At 39.9% G+C, this 19,904-nt stretch overlaps 1 protein-coding gene across 6 annotated transcripts in view; it reads right to left on the minus strand.

The window, feature by feature from the left end:
• The window catches only part of LOC120771475, a 33,736-nt gene extending 15,417 nt beyond the window's left edge, over positions 1-18,319 (minus strand). Inside the window, exons 1-2 of one of the 6 annotated variants that reach the window (XM_040099510.1) lie at positions 18,159-18,319; positions 9,925-10,326 (exon numbers count right to left, since the gene is read on the minus strand). In XM_040099510.1, the coding sequence (XP_039955444.1) occupies positions 9,925-10,042 (118 nt within the window). In that variant the 5' untranslated portion in view covers positions 10,043-10,326; positions 18,159-18,319. Of the gene's footprint in view, positions 1-9,924; positions 10,360-17,684; positions 17,821-18,100 lie in introns of those variants that run through there. The other 5 variants (XM_040099505.1, XM_040099506.1, XM_040099508.1 and 2 more) reach the window with 5 other exon arrangements.
• Positions 18,320-19,904: the final 1,585 nt, after the last annotated feature.

The raw sequence follows: 19,904 nt of genomic DNA on the forward strand, positions 1-19,904 counted from the left end.
TTATGAAGCATTGCAACACTGTCCAAATCAGATTTTGTTTAGGCCGGTGCATGTTCAGGTAAAAAGAAATTTATTTAAAGATGATGTTACGTTGACTTCCCGATTAAATTTTCCAATTTTTTTTTTTGTTTGAATGGCAAGAGCAATGACAATTATAAATTATTTTGAATGCTTAAAATTTAAATCAATGAACTTAAAAGTATTTTAAAAGATTACCGGTTCACCATACCAGTAGTTCAATTGGAACTTTCAGCAATGTATTAAAGGAGGGCTTTTGCCTTTATCCTTAAAGGTGGTTAGGCCTCAAACGCTTATTCAGACTATTAAAATGGTGAATATAACTCTATGGTAAAGACTTTCTGAAGTAATGAAATACTAAAAGTCGTCAAACAAATGGTAGAATTCACAAGTACTGCATCATCTCCTTAATGCGTCCGGAGGTTCTATAATACCCATTTTTCAGTTGCATATGCAGGAAAATATTTTTATACCCTCAGCAGGGTATATTAAGTTGGCTACGAAGTTTACAATATACATATAAATGGTTACCGTAACGAACTGAGTCTATTCGCCTGTAACTAAGCGAACTAATCCCTCAATTTTTGATATATCGCTCTGAAGTTTAGTACATTTAGAAGTTGGTCATTTGTTGGAACCGCCGATATTGGACAACGGTAGCATATAGCTGCCATAGAAACTGACCGATCAAACTCAGGTCCTTGAATGAAAAACTTTTTTGTTTGGCAAGATATCTTCCCTAAATCCAAACAGGTTATTATCTAAGACATTGCTACAGTTTCCAAACAAATTAGTAAGAACGGATTTCAACTGAGTTTGCTGCTTTGTATGTGCTTTGAAAATGAAATGGAAAATCTTATTGACTGCTTGACAGATACATTCAAAGGCATTTTGAATAATGACAAAGTCGTGCGCCTTTGGAAGCTCAATGGTGAACTTGATCACTGGCAGTGCCTTTGGGAGCAGAAGCAAAAGTCAAAAGACAACAAGTTAGCGATTACTGCATTGGAAACGTTGAAAAAATGCGATGTAGACCTATGCCCCATAATTCATAGTTTTCTTCGCATATTCTGCACACTTGCAGTGACGAATGCGAGCTTTGAACGCTCTTTTCGACACTTCGCCGCAGGAAAACGTAGCTGAGGATGAGTTCGCTTCAAGAAAGATTCACCGGCCGCACACACGCATTATGACATTGAAGTCACTGTAGAAGAAGTTCTCGAAAGATTTTCAAAATTTGGCCCACATCGTTCTGTTTTGAGAAATGTTTCTAATCAATACACGAACTGACTACTGTATTATACATTGCAATGAAGTATGTCACCCGCACGTCTACGATTTAGTAGGATTTGATATTAGAACGTCGATTTGAAAATTGTCTACCATTATATTAAACGATATAAAGACTAATATATTTAATATAATAATCTTAATGTATCAAGCAAATGTTCATTTCCCCACAAAAACTATTTCTGGATCCGCCAATGGTGTTAAGGTGTTCAAAAAAAAGAGTCAATGAAATATTTATGAACATATCTACTATTGACCTGAGTAAATCACAATCAAACTAATTAAAATTGGTCGTATGCAGTTGATAAGAAATGTACTGAGGTTAACTTGTCGCAAATTCTCGTTTCTCACTTGTGTCAACTGACCCTCTCATGGAACAAAAAAGCGGTTGTATGACTACCTTTGTCTTCCACAATCAACAAATCAATAATACTGCATTAACAACAAAAATTGATTGAAACGCAGGTGAATAAACTAAAATTACTAAAGACGAGTAAGATATTTTCATGGATGTTTGAAAAAACTTTACTGATTTATTTAGAAAACTCCATGCAAAATCCTCGAACTCATAATCCAGCCAAATCAACACGCAAACATTCGCAGAAACACATCCGCAACACTTTTCCACGAACAGTAACGTTCCGTAACTGCAATGCCGTCTTTACAAACAGCAGAGCGCAGCAGCATCTCATTTGAACCCATTTTCCGAGCTCGTCATATTTATGAGTGTTTGCATGCCCTTCGCAAAGTGGAAAATATTCTACTAATCCATTTCGCCTAATTAGTTAATTTATATTAAAATTCATGACAATGTTAAAGCAGTAATGTGCTGGGCTGCGACGTGAAGGAAAACGAGCGCCACAAAGCCGGCTCAGCACGGCACAGCATAACATTAGCGAAGCACAAGGCCGGGGCTGGCGGCGGTTGTTTTGAAGAAAACATCAAGTGTTTACTCGGTTAACCAGAAAATTCATCTCGGCGCTAAGTGATTTAGTTACAATTTTCCACCAGTGTCGTGTTCTCGATGGCGCACAGTTTCCGGACGGAAGGTTGCAGCATCCAGCGGCTTTTCGCCACTTGTCCTCTCGTTTCGACACTTCGGCTATGGCTATGTGCATTGTCAACTTTTAATGAATATTGCAGCAGTTAACTGTGTCTTAAATAAGCCGATGAATGCGCTCCGCCTCAACGACTCCCCATGAGCCCAGCAAAGGAACTCTGTGTAAGTAAGTCAGCACAAAGTATAGCCGGCCGCACCATCCTCGTCAGCGCTCGCTGCCAGCTCCACGCTCAGCCGTATTCTCGATACAGAAAGTTCGCCGCAAAACCACAACTGGATATGGTAGGCCACGGCGACGCTCTGAAGTGTTCGCCGGGAAGTGACTGCAGCACGGCTTGTGCTCGTGAGTGTGTGTGTGTGTGCGTGTGGTAATTTCAATGTGCAAAATATTGAGAAGCGCTAATTATAAATGCATGTAAATGTGAATGTATTAATTTTAAATGAATGTAGATTTTGATATGGCGTAAAGAACAGCAACCGAACTATTTTAATGTTGACACGTTTCTGCTGGATCTGCAGCTTTTCTCATTTAAATTCAACCGAGGCAAGCACTTGGGGTTAAGGTCGTGTGCGGTCCTTTAAGCTTTATCATTGCATAAGTTATTTTCGGATACATGACACTCTGCAGCTGTTGAGGGGAAGAAAGATGACCACACATTTAGCCATTCACAAAGTTTTCAGATGGTGATTATTCAGGCGTTAACAAAAAAACTTTGGAGACTATTTATTGTTATATAAGAATACTAGTTTTCGCAAGGTTGAACAGCGTTGGCATTATTCAGGTTTATAATAGTCCCTGACCTCCAGACATTAACAAATATTTAAAATATGAAAAATTTTTCGGTCCAATGGAGAGATAAAGGGGTAAATATATGAAATAATTATGAATTCTATGCGAAAAGAGCATACAGGGTTTTGGCCTCCTTCTGCGTCGATGCAACGCTGCCAGCGCGATTTCCAAGCATTGAAGGCGTCACGGAAGGCATTCTCAGAAATAGCCTCAAGAGCCGAGGTGCATGCTGCTTGGATCCCCTCTGTCGTCTCAAAATGCTTGCCTTTCATCTGCCTTTTCAGGCAAGGAAACAAAAAAGTTCGGGGAGAACCACTAGGCTGTGGAGCAGCTGCGGAAGAGTTGGTATGCCGGCCTTGGTTAGATAGCTATTCACAAGAAAGGCAGTGTGAGCAGGGCATTGTCGTGGTGCAACTTCCAATCGGCTGCGATGGATTGTCAGACCCGATTGACCCTTCTTTTGAGTCTCATAGGGATTTCCCCGTAAAACTTGGCGTTTGTCCAAGAGGAACAAATTTAGGGTAGACGATGCTTTTGATGCCAAAAAAAGGCAATGAGTATCATTTTCACTTTGGATTTTCTCATTCATCAGCGACCTTTTCCCAGCCCTCCAAAAAGGCCTGATGACCCCGAAAAACACCACTTCTTGCTAAAGCAACATCTGGGTAAGCCTACTTGATCATATCATACTTCTCTGTCGTATATTTACCGAGTTTTACACAGAATTTAATCGCGTACCTCTGCTCTAACGAACGCTGCATTTTCGACTTGCACCACTCCGAAGTACAGTCGCGGCGGAAGAAAATAAGTCCTAATACTTTTCGGACAAACCTTGTAGATTCAAGAAGTCACACGAAAGGGAGTCGCCTTGTCTGAAACCTCGTTTGGTATCAACTGCTCTTTCCCGATCCTGACGGAGCTTTTGGTATTGCTCAACGTCAGCTTACACAGCCGTTTTAGTTTTGCGGGGATACCAAATTCAGACGCAGCTCCTTTTCGAGGTATGTATCGTTCCTCTTTTTACGGGTATTTTCCAAGACTTGGTGAATGGTGAATATCTGGTCAGTTGTTGATTTCCGAGGTCTAAAAGCACACTGATAAGGTCCAATCAGTTTGTTGACGGTGGGCTTTAGTCTTTCACATAATACGCTCGATAGAACCTTATTCGCAATGTTGAGAAGGCTTATCCTACGGTAATTGGCGCAGAATGTGGGGTCTCCCTTTTGGTGGATTGTGCAAAGCACACTGAAATTCCAATCGTCGGGCAAACTTTCGTACGACCTTATTCTACAAAGAAACTAATGCATGCGCCTAATCAGTTCTTCGTCGCCATATTCGAATAGCTCGGCCGGCAATCCATCGACCCCCGCCGCTTTGTTGTTTTTCAGACGCGTAATTGAGTATTCTATTGGCTATTTATTGAAGTCACTCTTTTAGTTCTAAATTCAATTGTTTAAATTTTGGTATTTTAAAATTCTGAAGTTTAAATAAAAAAATCCACAAAAAAGGCTTTAAACGCCAATCTAATCAAAGTGGCTAGTTAAAAGTAATTAGTTGGCCATACTGCTGTTTTCATTTTGTTCACACACACATACACATGTACGACTGCGAGTGCAAGAATGTACAAGTTTAGAACTGTGGCAATTGTTACAACTCGTTGTCCGAATTCGAGTCATTATTACACTCTAATTACTGTGGAGTAAATTCGCATATGAGTGCGCTAGTCATACACACACACATACATACATTTATGCATGGGCAACTGGGCTCAGTAATACAAATCCTGCATTTTTACTAGCGCCCAACAACAAGGTAGAAGCAACAAGGCCAAACCAAGGGTTTCGGTCAAAAACTAGACCAAAAACGAATTTTGATGAGTTATTGATAAATTTAAGATTTCATACATACAGAAATACATCGAATCAAATACGGCTGATCTACGAAAAACTTGTCCTAAAAAATTAAAAAATATGAAGACTCAGCTCATATTTGCCAGACAGCATTTCTGACAGCTTAGACACGGACTAGTGCCGGTGCAAAAACGAGCGGTTCTTCAGCCTTTTTGGCGCTTCTTTTTGTCACGTTGTCCGTTGGTCGACGCCGACAAAGCCCAACAATGGCTGCAGTGTTAACAATACTAACTACATCACTGCACCAGATACATGCAACAAAAATGCACAAGCGTCTACATAGGTGTTGCTTTAATAGCAGTGGCAATATCAGCGGCAAAGCCGTTAGCAAAGCACTCCAGCAGTCAAGCACAGCTCTAATGTGGGCCGACGTCCACACAATGCCGGCGGAAACAAGGAGGGAAACGAGCGCAGGTAAATGCCTGCATACCTCACCACACACATACACACACACATACAAGCATTTACCAGCGAGGCGATTGCAAAAATGAGCAAATGAAAAGCATAAAGTGAAAATTGTACTGCAAACTCAATTCGAACCTGGTGGTAATACGAAATGCAAGCACATAAATACATGTGCAAACACACACATGTACACACACATATCTATGTATATGCATTTGCGTGTAAGGCGGTGTTTGCGTTCGTATGTAAATATCAATGCACTTAAATGCTTCTCAAGCACATACATACATACATATGAATACAGGCATGAGCATGTGTGTGTGTGTATGTGCGTGCGTGCTCACTAAGTACCGTAATGTGTGCGCTGATGGCTTTTCAGCTTGTGGTTTCACTCTCTAAAGTGTGGCGACCGTTGCCGATCCTCAATAGCCCCGAAGGTGTGAACCACCCAGATACCTTCTTGACTTCCGAGCCAAGAAGGGTGCTTACAGAAACAAGTGCCAAGCACATACATATAAGCATGTGGAAGTGTATGTAATTATGTGGCATCCGGATTTGCTCGCATTCATATGCACAGATATGTAGGTGTACCGAGCGTGGCTCTCCGAGACGTTGCAAGCCATGCAAAACAACAAAAATTAAACGATTTTCAATTAATTAAACTAAATGGAATTCGATGGTTACAGTCATTGATTTTCGAAAAGTGACTGGGGATGATGATTGCAGTGAAAACAAATTAATACATGTGAATTGAAAGCAAAGCAAATGCCAATTCAAAGCGATGAAGCCTGCAAGCGACGGCACTGACGAGTGCACATAAGCTCAGCCGATCACATTTAAGCCTACCGACGCTTTAGGGTGCAAATTTCTTCGTGAAAATTTCTGAACTAACATATTTGTGACATAAAGCACCTGAGGACTCAAGCGAAGATCATATAGTTATGAAGCAGCAGGTCACTCCAGCAGCTGGTGAGACCAATTTGTCAACTTTGGTCACTATCAAAATTATTTATTGCACATTTCTTGTTGTTATAACCAAATGCTTTTGTTTAAAAAAATTCTCCAAGAATCTGTAGCTTCCTTTGACCACTTGGAACATTATCCTGTTTTACCATAGTTTGAGAAAGCGAGTTATTTTCTTATTTCAACGCGAAGTTTGGAGATTGAAATGTTGCCTTGAAAAACATCTATGCAATATTTCGTGAGAGAACTTGACTGGGATCGGTTGGTTTGTATGGTTGCCAGTGAACGAGAGAAGGTTGGAAATCGATGGCAATTCTTCACGCTGCGCAAGGTGTGCGCGAAGATGGTCCCAAAAGTGCTCCCTGACGACCAGAAATTGCGGCGAGTGGAAGAGTGCCAAGAAAATTTTAACATGTGTGAAAATGACCCCCAATTTTTGAATAACGTAATCACAGGAGACGAGTCATAGATCTTTGAGTATGATCCCGAGACAAAACGGCAATCATTTTGAGACGACAGAGGGGATCCAAGCAGCATGCACCTCGGCTCTCAAGGCTTGGAAGAAGAATGCCTTCCGTGACGCCTTCTATGCTGGCAAATCGCGCTGGCAGCGCTGCATCGACGCAGAAGGAGCATATTTTGAATAAGAATTGCAACGATTGATTCAATATTTTTTTTTAAACGACTCAGTCCTATTACTTTCCGGACAAATCCTATATGGTAAGTTGTACGATATCGATGGTTCCGACAAATGAGCAGCTTCATAAGGAGATAAGAATGTGCACGAAATTTCAGAACGATATCTCAAAAACTAAGAAAGTAGTTCGCGTATAAACAAGCAGTTAAGCATGGATTTCCGAAATATCAAAAAAATTTATACCGCTAACCTAGATTTCAGATATGTGCCACCCTAATAATAAATAACGCTTGTACAAACACGCATAATTATTTACTCCCACATTCACACATACACACATGCACACCACTCGAACGGCTAACCGGCAATTGAAATAGACTTTCGGATGCGCACGCTCAAATGCACGACGGTTCGTCGGAAGGAGCCCTTTACAAATGCTTGAATTGAAAGATTTCAAAATGTATTCACGCTGCTAATAAATACAAGTGCGAGCAGCTTGGTGCATATTGTTTACGTTTTAACTGCACTTGTGGCATGCAAACACATTGAGGCAATCGATTTTAATTTAATTAATTGGCCAACCTTCTCGGCTATCTTGTTGTGCTAGCAAACGTTCGCACACACGCGTACATACATATGTAATATATATATATTTGCAAGTGTCAACATGCCACATATATATGTACATATAGTATATATAGATAGTATGTGCGAATCGCTGCATGAATGGCTGGTTTTGTCCTTTCATCTTCTATTTGGTGAGAAAAGCGAAAAGGCAACAGATCCTTTCATCCGCAGCGACGACATTATCACACATGCAACTTGCAACAAGCTCAAGCGTTTCATATTTTATTCTTTTTTATTTGTGAATGATGGCAACGCTTTTGTTTTTATTGTTTTTACGCTCTTTTGGCTCTTCTGGTTGCATTCCCCATGCCAATTAAATCCTGGCTCGCACACGCTCTAAATAAATCGAAAAGAAGAAGCCACTTCTCGAGCCACTGTCTGACAATTAGTCGCAGCTCAACGCATCAACACCGCACTCACACACACACATATAGCCCAGCACCTTCCTGCATTTATGCCTGCATTTGAGTGTGTGTGTGTGTGTCCGCGCATAAGCAGTTAACCGGCTGGCAGCGCAGCATGCGTGAGCACTTGCGCCAGTGCGGCAAACATTGCGTCAGTGTCCCTGTGGTAAGACCAGATGTTGAACTGGAAACCACAAAACCGGATTCAGTAGCTGTTTTCCGGCTGCAACTGCTGCTGCCTCCATTGGCGAATCTTGCAAATGCAAATTAATCACCAGCATTCTGGTTTCTTTTCAGCTACCAACAGCAGTCGGGCATTTGTCACCATTTGTTTGGCCAGAGTGTGCGTAAGCAGAGTCCTAACACCGTTACATTTGTTGAATTCTGAATATATTTACATAATATTTAAGAAATGTTGATATGCTCATTTAGCTCTCAAGTTTTATGCTGGCAAGAGCGTAAGAATTTAAACGTCGGACACTGGTGAATATCAGTGAGATGACACCGAGCAGAGAATCTTAGGGAAGCTAATTTAGATGGTCTCCACGATCCCCTCTAGAGAAGAAGGCTTTAAAAGCTCTCCTAAGTAAAACTTTGTGGTTCCATGGGATCCTCTCACAAATCCAGAGTACCAGAGGCTTGAATGGTTTTGAAGTTTTTAACTTCGAAAAAGTTGGATTTAACTTTACTCTTTTGTTCTGAGAGCTGTTTGGATAGACTTTGTACTATCTCATTGCCATAACACTGAAATTTTGTATCTGTCAGAGAAGACATTGGCATTCAGAAGAAATTCGACTTCTTCTTCTGTTATGAATATTACATGTAGCTTAACTGTTTACTGATATCAGACCAAATTATGGCTTCATTGATTTTAAGGAACCACGTATTGTATAATTGGCTTTTTCAGTTCGGTCTTCGGCTATTTCACAATATACAGGGTTTGTCCGGAAAGTAATAGGACTGATTTTCTTCCGCCGCGACTGTACTTCGAAGCGTGCGCGTACCGACTAGATTCGGTAGAGGGCGTTCCTAGCTAACGAACGAGCGGCTGGTCAGTCATCTCCAAGCACCTGGACAAAGACGTTTGATATGATCAAGTAGGCTTACCCAGATGTTGCTTTAGCAAGAAGTGATGTGTTTCGGTGGCATCAATCCTTTTTGGTTGGCCGGGAGGTAGCTGATGAAGACCCGAAGAATGAGCAAATCCAAAATGAAAACGATGTCCATTGTCTTTTTTGACAACAAAGGCATCGTCCCTCAAGAGACTCAAACGAAGGGTCATTTCGGGTCCGACGACAACGCCCCGGCTCACACCACCTTTCTTGTGAACAGCCTAACCAAAGCCAGCATTCCAACGCTTCCGCAGCCGCCCTACAGCCCAGATGTGGCCCCCCTGACTTTTTTGTTTCCTTGCCTGAAAAAGCCGATGAAAGGCAAGCGTTTTGAGACAACAGAGGGAATCCAAGCAGCATGCACCAGGCTATTCCAGAGAATGCCTTCCGTGACGCCTTCAATGCTTGGAAACCGCGTTGGCAGCGCTTCATCGACGCAGTAGGAGCCTATTTTAAAAGTTTTCAAAGATTTGTAACCATTGGTTTAATAAATTTTTTTAAATCTACTCAATTTTATTACTTTCCGGACAAACCCTGTATGTTTCGCATCACGCCACTTTCTTATATTACGAGGTGCAGTAGGGAAAAATAACAATAGGTTCGAGATAAGGAGCTGTAAGCTGCTGCCGGAAGTCTCACGTGTTCGACAGTTAGCGGTATAAATGTAAATTCAGTACAGAAGTATAGTATTATTACATAAGTACTTACCTATAGCATACACGGCTATCACAAAGTTATAGCCGGGGTTTTTGTTGTAGTTTTGCCGATCATTTCTCCGTCTTTCGTCGCTCCGGGCGATCAGTATATCGGCGATTGTGCGCAGCATATTGAAATAATTGTTTTTTTCACTTTGTAAGCAGCGCTGATTTGCCAGCTAAATATGAAGCTTAATTCAATTGTGTGTGTGCGCTAAAGTTTATCAAAACACTAGACCAGCTTCCGGATTACTAATTCACTTTTTCAATTGCACCTTTTTTTAATGGTGTTTATTCACTGTAATTTTGTTTTAGTTCAACTTAAACATTCAGTTATATTAACCGTTTTTGCTTTCGCCGCAGATAAGAGTTCGCCGCCGCGCTAATATCGTTTCTATGAATCCGCAGCGTGAAACTTTAAAATATTCCTGAAATATGGTAATTATTTCTAAATTATGACAAATCACAAAGAGGCAGCCACGCTGAAGTTCACCTGCGCAACTTAGAAACGATTGTTCGGAATAGAGTGGAATGACCTGCAGCCACCGCCGCCGCCCCCATTCATTTTCATTAGCGATACCACAAATTATGCGCGCACTTAGCGTTAGTTATTGTGGTCATTGCCGCGCCACCCACACACACACACCCATATGTAAATATACACAGAGCTAAGTGCTTGCGTGTCTCGATACAGCGCAGAGTGGGTGGTGGCATGGAAGAAATATGATGATGAATTTCGAATTGCTTGCAAATGCAATCTTAAGAGGCGGCAACACTGCACAGACACCGCTTTCAAAAATGTGCACTGAGTGGCGTGTGCAACACACGTTCACACAAACGTCAGCTCTCACGAAGGCAACATATCGGATGTGCATAACTATTTTCATATTTACAAACTGTTTACTTGTGTTTGTTTAGTTGCATAAATATTTGTACATTGATGCAAATGGCAGAACTATTGGAATGCACACTTGTCTAGCATTTTTTATGGGCTTTGCAGTTTCAAGGTCAATCGAGATATTCACTCGAACAACTGAGACAACTCAAAGTTCAATTGTGTTGCACTGACGACTTCGAAATACAATTTTTAAGTCTTACGACACATTCGATCTCGCAAACAAAGCATCAACAAAAGCTTCTTTTTCAAAAAGGATGGTCAGAACCACGAACCATGCACCTGGCCGAGCATTCTCACTGTTTGCCTGTAAGGGAACTAGCTTCCTTACCTACTTAATTCACGTTGCATCTTTTCCAACCGGAGTGTCAGTCGCTCTGGTCGACCTTTAGTTGAAAGGGTCGATGAAATTATGGAAAAGATTGACCAGGACCACCACATAAGCAGACATGCCATCGCCAAGGAACTTAACATGAATTTTCTGTGAAAAATTTAATGGACCGAATTAACATCTTCAATTCTTTGTTAAAACGAAATGAAATCGAACCATTTCTGTAGCGAATGGTAACAGGATACGAAAAGTGGATCAAATACGACAATAATGTGCGAAAAATATCATCGTCCAAGCGTGGTGAAGCTCAACAAATGGTCGCAAAACCAAGAATGCCTTCTCCCCCCCTCTCTAACACAACCTGACAGCCTCCAAGCAGGCACTTAACATCGTTTACAGGAAGCCAGACAACATTTTCACTAACTCCGTCCCCCCTAAATAATGACCTGAGGTGAGAACAGAGTATATATAGTTAGTATCTATAGTTCAACAGACTTCTAATAATTAGGCAACTCCATGTTTGTCACAGGAAAATCAAAATCGAAAATATCAGTACAAATTTTGAAGACAAAGATCTCAAGGATTTTTCATCTCGATGCTGGTCCACCCCACAATCAAAATGAGCGATATTTTGGGTAATTTTAACATCTAACTTAAGCGTTAGCTAAATCTTCGTGCGCAAAATCGCCATGAACGTTTGCAGCGCCTCGTCATACATATTTGCCTTTTGAATGTTTATTTCATGGTAGGATTTTATATTTGTCACTTAATGTTAAATGCTGAACGTAAAAATCCTTTGGGGAACGCGCTTAGACGGTGTCAGCTGCCCAGTTACGTTTGCTTACTGCTTGCCTCGTGTATTCGCCAGTGATAATCGCAATCAAGGCAATCATCATTCGGACACTTTTAATACTTTTCCCTTATCCCTTTAAGCGGCGCGTTGGCATTTGTTGGCAGCAGAAAGTAGCTGTTGTGGCAACAAAATGTACTCGGTCGTTGGTAGCTGATTTTTTTTGTTGCCTTTGTTTCGTCTGACTGCAGTTTTCAATTTGCTTTTTGGCTTGCGCTTTTTCCACCGATTTCACCGACTTCAGCAGCGCTCTCGAGCTTAGCAGTGGCGACAACAAAAGTTCAAAAACTCTGAAAGTTCCCAAGAGATCCATAGCGTTGGCCTTTTAGTCACTTCGGTATTTTGGTGGAAAATTGAAATTTATGTTTGTTTGTTTGTTTGTTTGTCAGTTTGCTTTTCATAAATGTGGTGGCTTGTGTGGCCGACAGCTTTGCCCCAGCAATGCGTTCAACGGTTGCGAGACTAATGTGGTTACTACACCCTTTTATGCGTGGCCGGTTTAAATGGTGTTTTGGAAGAAAAAACTAAACATTTATGAGATTTTAAATTATTGAGGGAAGCTTCCACGGATCTCTCATTCAATCTGGAAATATGTATTGTCAAATTCTTCAAATTGAAATAGCTTTCTTTGTAAGCTCTACTATTATTTCTCACTTATTTTTTGATATGCCAAAAGCAGCAATTTAGTGACAAGACCCCTCCTAAACTTGATTTCTAGACGCCTCTATTTGCTGGTTATTTGAAAATCGTTATACTAAAACTTTTCAGAAACTGTTTCTTTGCCGGAAAACCGCATTTGACTCAAAGAAGTCATCGTTTTTGCCATAAGGTTCTCAATTATTCAACATGTCCAAGCGTATATACGTGTTAATGCCTGAGAATATTGTATGTGTGTGTGTGTGAGTGGAAGACTTTCTCAAGTTTTGCTTCTTTAAAGTGCGAATTAGTTCTATGTGGCTAAGGAAAGTAATAAAGTTTGCTTTTGAACCTGAGAGAGATTGGCTGCTTTCCACGCACACTCACACATATACACACACGCAACCATTCGCACACAAGCAGACACAGTGCCATTGGTCAGTTATTTGTTAATTGCATTGCAAGGGATGCGGACCCTTTTTTAAACGGTAGCTGGTCATAAACCTGATTTTTTATGAGCGAACGCTTGAGATGTGAGCGTAACAGCGATTGTTGTTTTGGTGTGAGAAGCTATTTCGGAGCATTTTAATTACCCGAATTAGCGCTAATTTGAATTGTTGATCGCAAAGCGGCGACGCCGAACATGACAGCGAATTGATACGCTTCTGAGTTTACTGCTGTCAGGTGGGATGGGGACGGCCACAATAATTTTATTATCATTTTAAAGGATATAAATTAGAGTTTGTGGCAGCGGCTTTGTTCGTTTACAAATTTAGAGTAGTAAATCTGAGGCAGTTAAAATATTAATAAATATTTCTAACTAAATATTTGGAGTTCTCAAAAGTAAATTATATTGGGTAGTTGAAAAAGTCTTTTCGTATTTTGTCAATAGATGTTGTTGAAGTCGTATGACTCCAGTACTGCCAATCACATTGCGCCAGTGTTAGAAATGTGATATTTTAAGCTTCTTTTAACCAAAAAAATTGAATTCGGGTAAGTTGAAAAAAGTTACAGCTGTTAAAAAATAAAATTTTTGAATTATTTTGAAATTTTTGTATAAAAAAGGAAAGAATGCCACGCAAGCCACCAATGAATTTTATGAAGTGTACGGAGACGATGCTGTATCAGTTCGTGTAGCACAACAATGGTTCGCTCGCTTCCGTTCTGGAAATTTCGGTGTGAAAGATGCACCGCGCTCTAGTCGATCTATTGTTGAAAAAGTAGAATTATGGATCACATAAGCAGCCATGACATCACTGAGGAACTTAACATTCATCATGAAATGGTTTTGAACCATTTGAAAAAGGTTGGCTACAAAAAGAAGCTCGGTGTTTGGGTACCACATGAATTGTCTGTGAAAAATTCAATGGGCCGAATTAACATCTTCGATTCTTTGCTGAAACGAAATGAAATGGAACCATTTCTGAAGCGAATGGTAACAGGAGACAAACAGTGGATCAAATACGACAATAATGTGCGAAAAATATCAGGATTGACGACTGGAAAAGTTATGCTGAGTGTTTGGTGGGATTGGACAGGAATCATCACTATGAGCTGATCCTGCCTGGTCGAACGATTGATTCTACATTTTACTGTCAACAACTGATGAGATTGAAGCATGCAATCGAAAAAAATGACCAGAACTGATCAACAGAAAGCGCTTCATCTTCCATCAGGACAACGCTAGACCACACACATATTTGATGACTCGGCGAATTGCACCATCGGACTACCATTTGTTTCGAACAATGCAGAACTCCCATAATGGAGTAAAGTTGGCTTCAAGAGAAGTCTGTGAAAATTACCTGTCACAGTTTTTCGCCGACAAACCAGAAAAGTTTTACATTGATGGAATAATGTGTCTAGCGGAAAAATGGCAAAAAGTGATCGACCAAAATAGTACATTAAGGTTCATTATAAATATAAAAAAAATAAGTTGAAGTTTGATTAGAAATACGAAAGGACTTTTTCGACTACCCAATATTTTGTAAGAAATGAAGAGTTTCACACATTTGAGATTCACATACATATTTCGTACAATTTTGAAGAGGGTTGAGCTCGATTTATTTTGAAAATGAACCATGGCGGATGATTAACATTAGCAAAAACTAACGGAAATCCAGCAACGGCATAGTATACGGCGATGGACATACATATAAGTAATTTATCAACCGTGAATTACTTTAAAACTAAAATTTTTTATTTATTTATTCTGCCTATTTATTACTGTTATGAAGTTTATAGCCCTGCACAAACCGCTTCCTTTCTATCAAATTGTTTAGGTGGCAATTTTATAGCACTAAATGTTGATGTGATGTGAAATTTTTAATAATGAAATCAAATTATATTAATTAAATGAAAGTTAATGCTTTTTTAAATTTATAATTGATAAACTTAAGGAATAAATAACCGATTTTTTAATTTGAAGACCAAGTGCGCTATTTACGTGTCCATGGCTGTATACATACATATAAAGCAGTATTGCACGTGTATTCAATGTGATAAGCTCATTTCAATCAATGAAGCAAACATATGTCAACAGCCCTTTTTTGAACTTATTGGTCCACCTTGTGGTCGCAAAACAATAATATCGACTTTTCCTGATGGTATTTGCTTTAAAACCAGAAGATTAATTATTTACGGAGCCACACGACTTTTTAGTTATCTATAGGGCTGAAGTGCGAACAAGTTGCTCTCATAATTTATGAAGAAAAGCAAATGGCAAATCTGCCTTGACCTGTCACTTGTGGCTGAAAGCAGTTAGACAGTTTGCCCTTTGGAATATTTTCACTAGGCCGCCGACGTTATTTGGCTCGATGCTAATAAAATTTGTGCAAATGTGAAAACTTAATTACAACTTTATGAATGCTCATTAAAACTGCGGTCAAAGCGCAGATTCGGCTTTTTTCGACGTAGTTTCATTAATTCAAAATAGACGTCGCCACCGCTAATACTCGCACTTACACTACACACACATATGTATATGTATATGTGCATGTGCATATCGAATGTCTTGCCATTTAGAAACCTGACTTTTCGACACAAGCCAGTTGTTTTTATGCCAACGTATTTTTACAAACTCTTCTACTATCTGTTCTCGTATTTATGAATAATTTTCCGCCAACATTTCAGTTATCAGCATGCACTTTTGAGTGTTTCGCCTATTTACATATTTACATAACTGGTTCATATCACACTTGATTATCATTTATGCCGGCGCGTCCGTGCTTTACAACCAGTTTAAACTAACTTGGTGTGCGCAATACAGATGGCATACAAGTAAGTGGTTGAGCGGCTCAGTGTGAGTGATGCTATCGACTATCCAGCCGGGCATGTTTTTATTTTCTTAACTATTACAGTGGAGCCTACAGATTTTTTGCGCTGAATTCAATTGTTTATGAACCACCTATCGACCAGTTAGAACAGTAAGACGAAATTGACTGCTAACTGTTTTTTTCTGGTAGTAGTGATGTTCTAAGCGATATAAATTTTTACATTGACTTCGATTAACTTCTTCGAGAAAGTCCTCACTAGTTTAAAACGGGCGCAAATAAAAGTAACCAAACCAAAATCTCAATGACTTACACCCGAATACTGCCTGTGGGAAATATAATCAAAAACTCTACTAAGAAGACCACTAATATTCTCGGTTTACCTTTTTATATTAAATTGTTGAAGGTAAATAAAATAACTCATAGCAAACCGTGTCATGGTTGGTGCAAATATATTTTTTCGAAAGCTGGTACTTAATAAAAATATGTTTTTTTTTTCGAATAAGTAATATTGGGTCTTTCGTATTTTGTCAATAGATGTCGTTGCAGTCGAAAAAAATTACGAGTGAGTGACAATTGGTTTGACAGTTACGTCAATAAAAATAACTTATCTCACACAGTAAAAAACACTCATTGCTTTGCTATGTCCGGTCCCAATCCAGCCAACATTCGATTAATGAGTGATATTTGAAGAACATACAGTTCTGCTTCGTGCAGAACATGCGTAACCTGTTGAGTAATATACTATACATAGGGGCTTATTAAACCAACGAACTGAGACCTATTATGAAGTGAAAACTAAGTCAACTAATGATAAGACATTTTATAGCGTTTTGGATTAAAAAATGCGGCGAATGAATGATAAATATTACTTAAGGTCTTGACGGCGAATACCGGCAAAAAGAACGCACTTTGAGCACTACAAACTTTGAAAAATCGAGAAATTAAGCTCGGCTGCTCCTTCTGCTAGGTTGTGTTGTTTAAGTAGACTCAAAGGCCTGAAAGCTTGCAATGTAATACATGCTGACCGCAGAAAGAGAGAGCTATCAGATTGAAGCATTATCTCTGGCTGGGATGGTCTCCAATAAATTGCTTTGTGGAGAAATATTCATAAAGCATTTCTTTGTTATTTTGTAGAATTTTATATTATCTTAACTTATGAAGTCCATAGAACTCATTGAAGGCAGCTGCTTTTTTGTAGACTAAAACATAGCTGTTTTTATAATTTTTGAGATTTACTTTTTTCTGCAAACTCATTGGGGATTGGGGAACTCTTTCCTAGCGGCCACCTACGCACATTTTTCGTTCGTTCGCGGTCTGATTTTCAATATTCTTAGCCTCATATGCTCCAAAGGCCATTTTAATAAGTCGAAGAAATTGGCAGCCCCAATGCATTTGACGTACACACGATGCAGAATGAACTTTGAGCCTAAAAACAAATCAATTTATTTTCTTTAAAATTTGCAAATAAATTGCGAGGAACGAACTCTTAACTGCCTTCAAGAATATAAAAATAAAAAAAGAATATTAAAAAAACAAAAACAATTCAAATGCGCATAACTGAACGTGTGTGCATGAGTCGACTGTATCAATTTGTGGATATTCACGGCACATTCCGAAATCACAAACAGCAAACAAAACAACGCGGCGTGTCAACAGACGCGCCCCCACAAAAAACGCGGGACTTCGCCGCGCTCAGCAATAAAGTGTTTACGAAATTTTGATTATGATTGGTCTGTCGACATATTTGCGTCAAATATGAGCAACAAAACACCTCAATCACACACACATTTTTTTGGCATCCATACTCGCCACGGCGGCGAAAACCTTGATGCACTTTCCCATGAACACTCGCTCGAATGCAGCTGTGCACGCGACTGTATTTGCACTTGCTCAAACACTAAAAATACTGCACACCGCGCTACGCATGCACAGGTCCGCCGCCAGCCAAACAAAAACTGAAAAACAAAAAACAAACGAACTAAGAACAACTACAATAACAAGCACAAGCACAACTGCAATGCAAGCAGTTTGCCGCGAATTCTGCTTCGTCGACACAGCTTGCACCAGTGCATTGGTGTTCTGCGGCAAGGCGTTGTGACAGTTCAGCGGCTAATCAATGCACAAATGAACTTAACAGGTTTTTCAAGAATCGCAAACGCACAATGCTTCCGGTCGACCGGTACCAACAACAATAATAATTACAATAACTTTTATGGAATTTAATTATTCCATTCGTCAACTGTCAAAACTGCTCACCCACCCAACGGTAATTGGTAATTGGTATGTGCGCGAAGTGAGCGTTCGCAGCGCTTTCAATTTTGTATCCAACGTGGCTGATATTTATTATGTTTTTGACTCGCACGCGCCGCCCCCTACGCGACGACACACAGCACTCGAACGGCGAACGAAAACTGGCGCTGCTTACACGTCGGGGAGCACAGCACGGCATGCCAAAACTGAAAACATGCGATGCCTATGCTCCAACAACAACAATGGCGCAGTAGTAATAGCGCCAGCAACATTGAGAAACGAAGTCGAAAACAGAAATGTAAACGAAAACAAAGGTACGACGCGATAAAAACACGTGAGGCCGTGCTGAAGCAACATGCTGCTGCTGACTTGGATGGCGGTGGCCACGTTGAGGGAATGTTGCGCAACAAAGCGCCACGGTGGGGCCAGGCAACAGGTTATAGTGAGCAGCAAGCGCCAGCAACAGTGTATAGGCATGCGAAGCCGATAGCAAAACAAAATTGCTGAGAAGTGTCGGTAGCTGTGCGGCGCCTTCGTGGGGGCCCGACAGCCCACGTTTATGAAAGTTGACGCGATTGTTATTCTTGCCCAGCAGTGGACTATTTCTATACGAACTTATTAACTGATGTGTTTAGGCATAGATATATAGATACACAAGTGTGTATATGTATGTATGTATAGCTATTAGTGCAAGTGTAAACAAACCCGAACCTACCATAATATTGAATTAATGTGAAAACCTGCTATTTACCAGAGAGATCAGACATCTTTGTTGAAAAATTAGCAGATAGAAAAGCAATTGGGTTGTACCGTTAATTTCGATCATTATATACTATTTAATCCTACATTGCTATGTATGTATGGTCAGAGTTTTGAGCATACCAAGCGAACTCTCAAGTTGCACACCTAAGAAAGTTGTCCGAACTAAGTCTTTTTAATTGGTTAACATAGATCATTACACCGTAGTACATATCAAAAGATTTCGGCAGGAATAGCCTTAAGACCCTTCCGATGACTACGTCGCCTCAACGAATTTGTGAAAGGCGCAAGCGCTTTGTAGATTCATGAGGGGATGATGATCAATTACAAGGAGTTTTAGGTACCACAACAGATTAGAACTCTGTTAAGATCTACCTATAAATCTAACCTAACCTTAAGACCAAACTAAACAAATGGACATCTGCATTGCTGCAAAAGCTGCTAATAAAGTGAGAGAAGGCAGACCCCACATAGTTGATTTGCGCAAAGATGGAAAAATAAATATACGGAAGAATAACTCGAAAGCTGCAAAGTCAGTATCAGACAGTAAAGGTGTTCGCAGAACTGATATTTTGCAAAATTTTACTAATAGCCCTGGCATCAAAGAAATTTCCTTGAAATAGTGCTTCACAAATTGAAAGGTGAAATGCCTCTTTTCTTTCGAGCACAGCAAGCTGGAGCATCGAACTGCTTAATATTGAAGATTATACTGCGTAGCCAGAGAAATTATTGAATCCGTCTTGTGCGGCTTACCATACATACATACATATGTATTTTGTTAAGGTAAAATTTGATTGACCAAGTGAACGCTTAAGTTATACACATAAACATTGTTGACGCTGCAGCGCCAGATAAATACTTACATACAAATCTTGCATAAATAAATTTATAAGCTGATATGAATAGCAATTACTTATCTCTTCCTGTATTAATTATCAGACATAAATTCGGTTCGGTTTTGACGCGCTAACTCGGTATTTACCAAATTGTCGGATTA

This window comes from Bactrocera tryoni, chromosome 3, assembly GCF_016617805.1.
Source record: "Bactrocera tryoni isolate S06 chromosome 3, CSIRO_BtryS06_freeze2, whole genome shotgun sequence".
Lineage (NCBI taxonomy): Eukaryota > Metazoa > Arthropoda > Insecta > Diptera > Tephritidae > Bactrocera > Bactrocera tryoni.